General features: G+C 45.7%; 1 protein-coding gene across 1 annotated transcript in view; it reads left to right on the forward strand.

The window, feature by feature from the left end:
* Positions 1 to 13359, forward strand: part of cdon (cell adhesion associated, oncogene regulated) — a 56009-nt gene that overhangs the window by 25276 nt on the left and 17374 nt on the right. The window contains exons 2-7 of the mRNA XM_031863570.1: positions 7709 to 7847; positions 9918 to 10196; positions 10704 to 10850; positions 11183 to 11326; positions 11423 to 11710; positions 11798 to 12067. Of these exons, the coding sequence (XP_031719430.1) occupies positions 7775 to 7847; positions 9918 to 10196; positions 10704 to 10850; positions 11183 to 11326; positions 11423 to 11710; positions 11798 to 12067 (1201 nt within the window). The 5' untranslated portion in view covers positions 7709 to 7774. The remainder of the gene's footprint in view (positions 1 to 7708; positions 7848 to 9917; positions 10197 to 10703; positions 10851 to 11182; positions 11327 to 11422; positions 11711 to 11797; positions 12068 to 13359) is intronic.

The raw sequence follows: 13359 nt of genomic DNA on the forward strand, positions 1-13359 counted from the left end.
TGTATGTATCTGTGTATGTATGTATGTATGTATGTATCTGTGTATGTATGTATGTATGTATGTATGTATGTATGTGTATGTATGTGTATGTATGTATGTATGTGTATGTATGTATGTATGTATGTACACTGTCCAGGCAGTGTAAAAATACCTCAACATCAAATGAGCAAGAGCAGTTTGAGTGACACAGAAGGATAAAGGATAGAGACCATGATTTTTTTACTGCTGGTAGACTTGATGAAACGACCAAAAAACACAGACAGACTGCAAAATACTTTGTTGGTCCCGAGCCGTTTGAAGCCCACTGCGAGTCCTTTTAGCCTTACTGTTTGAAGTTTACTTTCTGTAGATGCCTTTTTTTAGTATGTGCTGTCATAGACTTTCGAGGGAGTGCTTTTTGGCTTGTGTAGCTATAAGATATGTGCCTTTAACATGATGCAGAACACCGCTCGTTTGAGAGGGAACAAAAAGTTCCCCAGGAGGGATCGACGTGGCACTTAACACAATACTTGTCTCTCGCCAAAAACAACATATTTTCTCATAATTGTCAAGCGAATACACGATGTGACCCATTGTTCTGCAGCCTTCTCTCATGTAGTGTTCTCAGTGACTCTTCAGCCCCCGGGAAGATTTCAGGGAGTGAACTTCTGAACTGGACCCTTGCTGACAGCTCTCACTGCGAAGTATTTCAGAACAATCAAGGGAATTCTTTTTTTTTTTTTTTTTTTTTTTTTTTTTTTTGCATCCTCAGCGTCTTCCTGTTTGCAAGATTCATTCTTTTTTTTTTTTTTACCCCACTAAATATGCCTGACTTAGTCTGTCGCCTCAGCGCTGGGCCCCCAAGAGTTGGAGTCTTTTCTTCTTAAAACTGTGAACAACCACAGCTTTCTATTTCAAATGTTGAACCAATAAGTCACATCAGACATGGGTTTTCTGCGAACCAGAATGTGTGTGCTGTTGAAAAACCAGCGCAGGGATCAGCAGGACTATATTAAGGCAAAACTAGAGGCTGGCACTCCCCTCCGGCTGACAAACAGGCGACTTGTTTGAAGGGCTGTTTTTCTCCCAGATCAGAGTGTGAGGCAGTGTGGGTTCTGCTGCTGCCTGCCTCCGGGCCTGTGGTTGTGGGTGCCATTTTGGGCCTTCCCTGCTCCAAGATGTGGCTCCTTAGGGAGCAATGGAACCCCTTATTTATAAATGATATCCAAAGTGAGTGGAGGAGGAATAGAACATATGATTGCTCCAGCCTCCTGCGTTGTTCTGGGTAGATTGCAGCAGATACTCGGGATACTGCAGGATGTACTTCTGCCTTGTGATGAAGGAAAACACATCTATGGGTTGACTTGACTTTCATCATTAAATAAATCACTGTCATCTCTTTGTGGTGCTCTGAAACAGTAGCAAACACACACAGACCTACACAGAGTTAGCATACGCCATGGTTTCTCTATTATTGCTGTGTTTTGCTGTTGTCATGAGGTTGTGTTTCTCTTGGCGCCATCAGAGAACTACGTCATCTGTCAAAAGCCCTTCTCACCTACAACCCCGCAGCAATGAGCAGCCCAGGCCCTAAATATGTTGCAGAGGTTTTTACAATTTTGACTGAGAGCCAGAAGTGGAAACATAGACGGTGTGAGTGTGTTGACGTATCACCACCAAGTTTGTTTTGTGATCACTCGATTGCCGCACAACAAGCGCGGAGTGTTACAAGGCGAGACGGATAAACATTTAGACAAACCAAATAAAGCATTTACACGTTCAGTTTGGGACTGCATATTTATCTTTGGGTCGTCAAACTTGTTCGTACAAGGCAGCTGGTTTGTTTGTTTGGGTTTTTGCAAGAGATTTGTGGAGTCGGTGAAGAAGACTAATTATATTTTAACCTTTTTACATGCGTTTGTTTTTGTACTAGTGGCTGGCTGTTGAGTTCAGGCAGCGCTCTCTGTCCAATAAATCCTCCCCCCCCTGTGAATACAGAGCCATCGCTACATTATATTTGCAGACTCAATTTATCATTTTGAGAAATGAAAATACTCTGTGTGTACTTTCTTTCTCACGCCTCTCAAGTGACAAACAATGAAGAGGCAAACACCCTGAAAGCAGCCCAGTTGAGTTTTAGTCCTGGTTTGTTTTTAATACTGACTTTGCAAAAGTTCTTGTTTGTATCTATTTGGACACCCTGTCATTTTGTTTTTGTAGTACATGTTTGAAATTACATTATTTAATATTTGTTTTAGTTTGAAAGTAGTTTTGGGCCGCAGCCAGGGACCTATCGGGAGGAGACTAAGCAGAAACTGTTGTCTGCGTCTTCGCCGCTTGTTGCCATAGAGACTCGGACAGTGATGGAATCCAGGAGAGTTGGGGAGGGACGAGAGACTGAGGGGAGAAGGGGTGGGGGCAGCTGGATCAGATCACTGTATGCCTATAGTTCACAGCCCACACAACAGCCTTTAAAAACACAGATAGTGTCTTGACTCCCCCAGAGAAGGTGGACATTTTCGAGGCCTTTGGCAATTGATCATTCTTTCCCTCCCCTGCATTAATGTGTTTTCCCATCATCTCTCTAATCAAGGCTGATATTGAGGAATGTGAATCTGTGGCCTCCTCTGCTTCAGTGCCAAGGCTGCACAATCCCAGCTCCCCTCTTGCCTGGCGTGATGAATCAGACTCTTGGCACATGTTGGAGATCAGTGCTGCCTGCGGGCAGGACGGCCTTCTTGTGCATTCCTCCTTTCCATCAGAATTACCTTTTCGTCTGAGCAGACGTTCCCCTGTGGGCTGAAAGGCCTGTGAAATCAGCCGTAAGGGCCCAGAGAGCTCCGACAATGGGGAAGGGTTGTTAGTTACATGCGCTTTGCAAAAGGTCTCGAGGTGGCCTTGTATGGTGGCGATACCCGGGGATCTGTTTCCAGTGTCCGAGGCCGCTATTGAGTTTCGCCCCTGTGGTTAATCCTGCTGTTCAGGACCTTGGGAAACAACCGTACCTCCCCACCCTCCTGTCCCTCCCCCTCACAGATTCCCAGGAAAAACAAGGCAACGCAGAACAATCTCCAATTAAGATGGGTCTTACATACTGTACCATTCAGTCCCCACTCTGTCTCCCCTCTGTCTCAGTCTTTCTACCTCCCTCCCTTTCTCTCCCCTCTCAGCCCTCTGTGTCCTCGGCCAACAAGCCTCGGGGCAGAATTAGCGCTGTCTCCCAGGTCCCGGCCCTGGCACTTTGGGAGGGTCGGGCTTTGGTGAACGGAGATGTTGGGGGGGGTGGTGAAGAGGAGGGGTGGGTATGTGTCCTTGGTAAACAGGGCATTGTGGGATTTGACTGTCTGATCCCCGGGGGCCTCTCCTTTCATTCCTCCTCTCTTCTGATCCCACACCACGGCCGTGTTGTCAGGGATGTGGCGTCTTCAGGTTCTGGGACCCGCTTGGCCCTGCTGTTACCCTGCACCTCCCGGACCGCTGGTACTCTATCCTCCTGCAGACACGCACAGCGAGACAGCAGTGTCTGACAAGCACACTGTCCTTGAAGATGTATCTCATTTGTCTTCTGCAGTCGCACTCCGTTTAGAGGACTTATTGAGGAGACTTGCATAAACTTTCTGCAGGATGTCAGGATCAGACAATGGCAGTCTAAACCCTTTGAATGTCATTTTCTCATTCTTAAACAGCAAGAACACTCTTCTCTCCCCTCCTAATTCCCTTATTTGATTCCAAATCATGTCTCTCTTTCTCTCGTCGTCTTTAGCTCACTCTCCTCTTAGTCTGTCCCACTTTTAATAACGTCTCAGTCTTTAATCAGACAGAGTTAGGCCATACCAGAGGCCCAGTGTTTCCACTCATTAGTTTCCTCTGTGGCCCCGGGCTGCCTCAGTGGGCTCCTCCAGACCAACAGAAGAAGCCCATAACGGTCCCCTAGTGTCTCTTCTCTCGGGAGACTCTTCCCGAGTTTTTGGGCCGAGCTGAATGTAGTTAGGCTGAATCCTCAATCAGTTTTGGCAGACGTGGATGCGAGCGCAGCCATTATCTGTACGTCTATCTCTGAGCCAAATAAAGAGAGAGGAGAAATGAGTCGGGGCTTGGCAACTTTTCACCTCCCAGAGAATGTTTCACCTCTTTTTACCCCCGTCTCCTTTACCCTCTTCTCAGAGAGCTGTTCTGTCTATTTTCTCTTGTATGTTTCCCCCCGTTTTGCCTCTCATCTTCTTGTTTTGAATGTATCTCCCTTCTCTGTGAGTGTGTGTGTGTGTGTGTCTTTCTCTGTCTCTTTCCGTGTGTCCGTCTCCCTCTCACTCTTTCTCTCTCTGTGGAGCTGAGGAATGTGTGTGCTGCAGATCTTCTGTCCGTGAGATGTGGGGCGAGTGCAGACAGGTTTGGGGTATAGCATGTGAATCAGCTTCAGTGCACAGGTCAGATTAGACCATCATACCAGAAAAGACTTGGTCTTTCCCAGACACCGCGCTACTCCCTCACCCTGAACGTCTTCATTTCTAACTCTTCGTTCAGTTCGTTACAATTCTCTTGTTTTTGAAGATAAACCTTTCTGATTTATTGGAGATGTATATAAAGCACTCTCGCTGGAGCAGCCAGGATTGCCCCCTGTTAGCCAATCAGCATCGGAGCTGCTTGATGGTGTGTGCCGTTGACTTTTATTCAGCTGTGCAGTCTTGTGAAGCGGAGAGGCCGGGCCCCTACCTCAGTCAGCAGCGCCAGTTGTAACCTGTTCTTCCCTCCAGGTCTTTGATGCTCCGCCGCGTTGCTTTTGTCCCTGTTTACCCAATATGACAGCGATATGGGCTAGCACCACATGCGGGCAGATGGGGCTTTAAGTAGTTCCTGCAGAGCGGAGGCCAGAAAGAAGTGCAGGTGCTAACCCCCCCCCCAAACTTAAACCCCTTTCCCTTCCCCGAGGGCAACCTGTCAGTGCGTTTATATTCTCCAGTGTCATCACCAGGGATCCCTCTTGTCCTACCATGCGATATATGGCATCTGAGTTTAGTATTTCCCCCAAGATGGATAAGTAAAGGTCCTGCCTCTCAACAGTACATCTCTACTATGAATTTCTGTGTAAGGGAGCATGAAGGCTAAACCACAAAAAAATATAGAAAGCTAGGTTACAACGACTAAACGAGGGACAGAAGCTGCTGCTGTTTTTTCTTGCTTTCACACACTTAAGCCAGGTGTCAGTCAAACATTTTCCCAAACAGACATGGGTCAACCCCCACACCCCCAAAAAAATAGGAACTTTTCCACTTGAACCCACTGACACTAACCTCGTTTTTTTTCATGAACTGTCCCTGTGTCTGTATATCAGCTTTCAACAGAGCAGAGTCTGTTTTGTATGCTGGATGTCTCTTCAATTTATAGCTTTCGATCCCGCCTTGAGAATGGCCATGCATCTACAATATAAGTGCAAAAACAGGAGGGTAAGAAAAGATCAGATTTAGGATAGGAGGAGGAAATCTGGCGGGTGCACACATTTTTTTTTTCTTCTTCTCATTTAAGTACTGTAGTCTGGGGTTTTGAGAAGGGGAGCAGTGAGGGAGTGGGCTGGCCGCAGATCAACACAGGACCAGAGGAGACTACTCTCAGACCGATCAGACTTCATTTGACAGAGACTTCCCGTCTGTCAAAGGGCCACTCCAGCTTTTCTCTGGGCGTCTGCTCATGAGGAAGCGGGAGTTGCCTTTCCATGCATAAGGTGCTGCCAGATTCGGGACGACTCTGTGATGAGGGACACAAGATATCCTCACGGTGTCTGTCTCCACTGAGGCAGCTTGATGAGGGCGGATGTCAGTGGAAAGCCAAACTGATAAAAAGCAGGAATGATGCCCCTGTGTTTCCTCGTTGAGCCAGATCGGTGGGCCAGATAAGCAGCTGTATGTGTGTTTACACAAGGGCACCCAGTCAGGACTTTGGTGCCCAATTGCTACGCCCACTGGGATGAAGTAACTGGGTAAAATAAGAAGAGATAGAGAGGTGGGTGAAAGAGAGGGAGTTACAGAGTCAGCTCCGGTTTCTCATCATACCTTGTGCCAAGGTGCATGCGCTTGGCTGTGCATTTTATATAGCGCTGTCGTTGTTATTGTAATTATATATCATTATTCCGGCAGAGGGAGAAAGATAGTTTCCACCGATGACATGGGGGCAGTGTGCAGGGCCTGTTGCAACTCGTGGGATGGAGAAACGCTACCCTGCAAGATGTGGGTTTGATCTGCTCGAATGAGCGTGCACATATCAAACTGGAGCCTGAAATATAGAAAGTATGGCACATAAAATGTGTTGTTTTCAATCCCAAACCCAAAATTACAGATTGTTCATTGTTGTTCAGTCAGAATCAGGCTGAAATTATTGAGAAGGCATGATTGTTGCCAGTTTTGAATGTTTCTTTTTAGCACTCTTCCACCTGTTTTGTTTTGGCTGTTTGGTAATGTGTGTAAAACAGAAAGAGCTGGAGGTGACCTCTGGGGGCTGGTCCAGGGCCACCAGACACCCGCTGGTCCACCCTCTCTCTTTGCTCCCTGACCTTTGACCTCAGGGTGAGAAGGGGGCGTGAGCCAGGAGCTGGGAGAGTTTATTATTTCCTGCCTCTTCTCTCCTCGTCCTCCTCCTCTCAGAGAGAGAGAGAGAGAGATGAAGAGGGTGACGATGAGAACATGGATAAAGCATCTGTGTCTCATTGGTGAGATCATAGAGGAACAGACAATCTATAGAAAATCAATTGACAATATTTATGATAGATGAATAAGTGTTCACACCGTTTATCAAGCAGAACCTTTGCTTGTTCTAGATTGGCAATTTGATCCGTTTCTTGACAGAGAATGAATCAACAGATTAATGGAGATTGAAAATAATCGTTCATTGCAGCCCTACTCAAAACTGTTACCTACTGGTGTTTCCGAGCCGTACTGCAGCCTTGACAGGAGGCTAAACAAATTGACCTGCTTGAGCGTCGAGCAGATGAAACAATGTTTATGTTACAGAATGAAGGTTGGAGACCTGTTCAGCTTCACCGATTTTCCCCCCCCCCCCAGACATCATCCTTTTAATTTGACCCAACCCTTCAGCCCAGGTCGGCCCTTCCGCTATACGTCTGCGAGCCACCGCGCCAGTGTGAATATCACAGCTGGACAGCCATTGTTCCTCCGGCCTCAGGCTCAAACCCTGGTAACCAACCAGGAACCTGGGATCAAAGCTTGCCCGGATTACTCTTAGAAAAAAGAGGAGGAGGTGCCGCTGTCGGAGGGGGTCGGGTTGAAAAGGATAGAGGAATGCTCCTAATTACGTGCCCTCCAGTGTGTCTGGGCCTGCACTTCAGGCTACAGTGAACCTATGAGGAAGCAACACAGTGTGACAAGAGTGATATTAAGAGTGAGGCGACAGTCTCTCCACGGCCACTCCATTAGCGGGAGATCTCAGTGGCCCAGTGGGAGAGAGAGGCAGGGGGCAAAGAGACTGGACATTCCAGCCTCTGTGGAGATCAAGGAGTGTGTAAAGAGGATGTGTCGTGAAGATTAGAAGGATTGTCGTACAGGATTCATTTGGAACCTAATAGATCCCCCCCACCCCCGCTCAGATCCACCTCTGAAATCCTCCTCCAGCTTGTTATGTCGTTTATTTCTGTCTCACCTCTTCTTTTGTTCATGCTGATGCTGTCACGTTTCCATGCAGAGCTCTGGTTTGATGTGTTTCTCCTCTCTTCTGTGTGTTGCAGGTTTGCTGAACAGACGAGGGCGTGTGCGTTGGGCAACACGGCTGCTGGCAGGGGTCAAAGTGCACCATGGACAGTGGCCTAAGGGTCCTCCTGTCCACTGTGCTGTGTCTCAGCCAGTCCCTGCTTATCGGCTGCTCATGTAAGTTGGTGTTCTTACTTTCAGCTTAATGTGGATGGATGTGGTGTGATCCCCTTTAAAAAACTGGTTCGCTCATACTACAAACCATTATGTTTATAGTAACAATGGAGCAAATGGTTGTGTAATGTAAGGTGTCCCTCATAGTGATGACAGCATAAAGATCACTCTTTATGTCTTAGCAGCTTTCATGCATGTTTTCATCCGTTTTTAGCAGCAACAAGGCAGTTGTTTTCAGCAGAAAGGAGGGTAAATATTGGACTTGCATTCATCAAGTGGTCATAAACATGACTGTCTGCTGGAAGTGTTAGGGTTGTGTTTTTTAAGTTTCCTGCTCCCATGTGGCCAAAAATTCAATTATTGCAGCTTTAAAGTGGTCATTTTGATCCTCTTTTTGTTTCAAAACATATCTGGTTACATGCAAAAACTCTTTGTAGAGTCACACAAAGTTTATGCCAGATTTATGAAGCCACATGTATGCCTGATTCTCTTTTATAACGCACGTAAACAAGCCTTGTTTCCACACAGTACAAATGCCTGTAGAAATACCCTGTATATGTATTGTGCCTAGAGCTGGGCGACATGGCCTAAATCTTCTATCACAATATAGGTAATTTCATATCTCGATAACGATATTTATCCCAATACAGCATGTTTTCTGGTAATTCAATAAATAGTCTATATAAAATAATCGCATAGTAAAGCCTATTGTTCTTAACCCCTGTGTGAAGTACTTGACAAATGAAAAGTATTTTAAAAGTAATCAAGAGTATTTTCTCATTTAATTAAGAAGTTAATTGCAAAATGAAAGATCATAAGTTTCAAGTGAAATTAGAGAAGAAAAGAAATCTCTCCATATACACACCGTTTGTAAGTCCCATTGAACTGAGTGATAATGTTAATTGTGATGTAAAAACAAAACATGATCTTCAAATCATTCCCTTAAAATGCTTCTTATTAATTCTTATTAACAATTATTATCAATTTAGATGGTGTAATTGTGTATCACGATATCTCGATATATGATTTTCTCACAACATGATTCCATTGAAAGACGATAAATGATCACATTGAATTATCCCCCAGCCCTACTTGTGCCTATTCACAAGGCCTGTCAATGAAAAAATACAGCAAAGACCTTCAACTTCACTGTGATGCATCAGTGAGGTTCTCCAATAGCTGTCGTTCTGCACCGCTGTGGCTGTTTGTATCGTGCATACCACAAATTCATCGCGTGTATGCAGACCATCAATGCAGGAAACTCTCAATCATCGTCATTGTTAAACATCAGAAGGATATTTCGCTGTTGATGTTGTAAGACTTTACAAAGTGCTTCACAATTCAGGATCAAATGAAAAGATCATTTGCAGGGGTTCATCATAAATAATTAAAAGTTAAGTTTATGAATGCACCTGGAAATGTAAAGCGGAATCATTGAAACTGTCACACAACCTTAAAACAATGTTACCCGTCTCTCAACTTCAATGTCCTCCTTCATTTCACCCGCAGCTATCACGGCTTAAACCATGTACACGCCTGGTCTGAAGTTTGCCTGAAGTGAGCACATTCTCACTCCACATCCTTCCTTTATAAATACCAGTTCATGTGTGGGGAAAGGGCGTACGCTTGTTTTTTTGTGCATTTATACATCTGGCCTTTGGTGTTGGGTCTATACTGTCGTACACCAGAATGCTAAAGAAGCAGCAGATAGCACGATAACCATCACAGCAGGCAAAACAAGAGCAGGCGCCTCCTGAAAGTCAAACTTAATCACTAAAAAGGATGAAGACGTCAGCTTTAGCCACATGGTTTTCACTGATAATAGATATTTTAGAGTTATGACAAAAGCAACACAACAATAAGAGTCAGTTCTCTCTCGATTATTTTTTGTAAAAGCTATCTACAAAATACTCCATGGCTTCAATATATTTCTCACTTAGCCCCAACGTCATGCAGATACTTGCACCTTCATCGTATTGTTTTTGGTGGGAAAAAAATATCTGCATATGTTAATTTAGGGTAACCAAGCACCTATAGCAAAATGACTGACTGAAGGTTTTGTCTCCTCACCAGCTCAATATCCCTCTTTCCGCTCTGAGCCTGCCTCCTTGGTTCAGGGTCAAGGCTCTGTTGCTCGTCTGCTCTGCTTGGTGAGTCCTCCGTCTGCGGCGGTTTCCTGGCGCTTCAGAGGCCGTCCCCTGGACCAGGACACCCTGCCTGCCGTGGAGATCCACGAGGGCTCCCTCACCATCCCCTCCCTTAAGCCCAGCCACGTGGGCGTCTATCAGTGTGTGGCACGCTTAGCCAATGGGCCGGCTATCGCAAGCCGCCACGCGCGTGTGGCAATAGCAGGTACGGATACAGAGAATTACCCTTCTGTGCATACTTCTACTCACTTCAAAGCAGAGGGGAAGAAAAAAAGAGGAAGTTGCCTTGAGAAAAAGGAAGGCCATTTTGTGAGTGTTGAACACTTATAAAGAATGCCTTTCCTCGGCTGCCTGCTGCTGAGTGGCGGAGGGGAAGGAAGCTGAAGGAGTTTTTACTCGGGCACCCTTCCAAATGCCTCTTGACCGGTATCCTTAATGAGCCTTGGGCTTTCCTGTGTAGTGTGTTATGTTCCCGCTGGGATGCCGCTTGCTGTTGGACACTACACTAAGGGGTTGACCCTGATTTGGAACTGTATCAGACATGAATAGAATCGCTGACTGCAACAATAAACAAAGCAAGTGATCCAACACAAACAGCTCAGCTCAAGTAGCGCTGGTTGCCTTTGTGCTTGACTTCGCTGATAGTCGGCTCATGTTAAATGTCCAATGTTCTGCACAGAAATTGAGTTTAACTTCTTTTCTGTCACTGCAGAAATATCAGAATATGAAGATGGCCGACGGCGGTCGTTGTCAGTGCAGGAAGGCAGCTCTGTTCTTATAGAGTGTCCTCTACCGCACAGCGTCCCTCCAGCCCTTCCTAGACTAAGAGTACGAGGGGAGCGGATAGACGTGTCAACAGGTTTGTCATTTCTGGTTGTATTAGAAATGTTGAAAACCAAATAGCAGGATTATTCTTGCATCCATGTAATGATGTTTTATGATTTATCTGGGGTTTTTTCCATAGAATTTAGAAAAAAAGACGTTATTTGTTTACCTATGAATGATTTCTCTATTGAATTTCTAGAAAATGTACTACTTTACTATTAATATCACCATAAATGTCACCATGTACTATGATTGAATGATTGAAGAAATTGTTCACCTGCTCATGATGAAGTGCTCACACTTTACCTTGATATTGTGGAAGTTCTCTGTGCCATCACTTATGCTGTTGTGTCCTTCTCTTTTTAGATGACTATTTAGTGCTTCCATCTGGAAACCTCCAGATTATCTCTGTTTCAGACCAGCACCAGGGCATGTACAAATGTGGTGCATTCAACCCTCTTACTGGGGAAACCGTCATGCAGTCTCACGGTACCAAGCTCTCAGTGAAACGTAAGGCTAATCACATATATTTAAGATTCAGAAGTTCTCCTATCTCAGCTGTGTGTTCTCTTATCGTCTGCTTACGTGGTTCATTTGTTTGTTTAGATTCGGACTCTTTCCCCTCAGTGAGGATAGTCTACCCCACCGCCCCAAGGACTGTTTCGGTGCAGCAATCACAGCCGCTGACGTTGGAGTGCATCGTGTCTGGTAGTCCTGCGCCAGCAGCTAAATGGTTGAAAAACGGTAAGGAGGTCACACCGGGGCCTTCTCACCGACAGCACAACAACCTGGCCTTTGTTGCGGTGACGAGGAGTGATGAAGGGAGTTACGCCTGTGCTGCTGAGACCAAGCAGGGGACGGTGACCAGCGCTAACTATACTGTAAATGTTCTTGGTAAGAAAAACGCAAGAAAGGGGTTTGGCGGTGTGGGGATGTTTGCAGCAGACCCCATGGTGATGTTAATCTTCCTCTCCTCCACAGAGCCCATGTCGATCGCAGAGGGCCTGACCAACCAGCTCGTCTCTCATGGCTCCTCCACTCGTTTTACCTGCGTAGCGACAGGAAACCCTTCCCCAAACATCACCTGGCTGTTCAACGCCAACCCCATCACCCCATCGCGCCGCTTCCAGGTCTCTGGATCCTCACTTGTTATTACAGACGTGACATCACAGGATGAGGGCTTGTTTCAGTGTCTGCTGGACAATGGGATTGGCTCGGCACAGTCATCTGGAATACTTACGAAGCAATCAGGTATGGATCAGTCGTCTTAAACTAATCTGGTACTTGGCTTTAATTTGGAGCTATCTCAACTCAGCTTTATTAGTGATGAATACATCTTTTAACCTGCTGAATGCCTCAAACCCACTGTTGAATAATCTGTCAAAAATGTCATTCATCAAAGATTAATCAGTTGATAGAAAATAGTGAAGGAAGCCTCTCACATGTGCAAAGCCAAAGAGGACATCTTCTAATTGCCTGTTTCATCTAACAAAAACCAAAAGATATGCAAATTACAATGATTTAAAACACAGAAAATCCAAACAAAGCCTCACATTTAAGGGAGCAGAGAATGTTTGGCTTTTTTTAATTGATAAATTAGTTTAACCATGATCAAAAAGTCATTCAACCCTACCGTTCCCAACATTACCCTAAACTTGATCCAGTTCCTCATTGCCACTGTACGGTAAGATCATGACTAACTCAACAACGTGAGTTTGTACACTGACACTGGAGGCCTTGCTGAGCTCAGAGAGTTTACAGATACAAAAGAGAGCCTTTTGAGAATCGGCAATTAATTGTAAAATTGTTTCAAAAAATAGTTTGGAAAGGGTTAAAGCATCACACCAGGCGGGATCTCTTTGTGCCTGCACATACAGTATCTGCAGGGAGTCCTTGCTCTTTGAGTGTGAATGTGTGTGTGTCTCTGAGGGCTGGTAGGAGAGGCTTAGCCAAGGCCGCCCTCCTCCTGAGCCTTGAACTGTGCTTGAGCGTGAGAGTGAGCTTTGTGCACGCCGTCGGGGATAAGCCCCCGGACACTGGAATGTAAGGAGTAGCCGTGGAGGGTTATGACGAGGACCAGACCACCCAGCTGTCAACATCATACACAACTGCCTTTTATTTATTAACACATCACAACACTCCCCCCCTCCTCCTCCTCCACCACCACCACCACCGCTCTCTCCCAAGCCTCCCCTCTTCTCGCTCCCCAGCCGCTCGCTCTACGCCCCCGTTCTGGATTGACTGCAAAACATTTGCTCCCCATGTACAGACTACGGGAAGAAGAATGAGAGTTAATATCTTGTGCTGCAGATGTACACAAAATATAAAACTGATAAGTCGCGTACGCCCAGCAGAGGCGTACACTGCCTCCTCCGAGTTCAGTTTGCTTTTTAGGTACCAGGTGCTTATCTAATGCCCTTTGCATTCAAAGTAAACAATATCATTGGTGTGGGTAGTGTGTTATTGTTAGTATCTCATCACAGAGAGCAATCCGAAATATATTGGGTTTTCTGTTTGGCGTTGTTGCTTCCATCACCATGACG

This window comes from Anarrhichthys ocellatus, unplaced genomic scaffold (assembly GCF_004355925.1).
Source record: "Anarrhichthys ocellatus isolate YVR2014 unplaced genomic scaffold, GSC_Weel_1.0 scaffold29, whole genome shotgun sequence".
Taxonomy (NCBI): Eukaryota; Metazoa; Chordata; class Actinopteri; order Perciformes; family Anarhichadidae; genus Anarrhichthys; species Anarrhichthys ocellatus.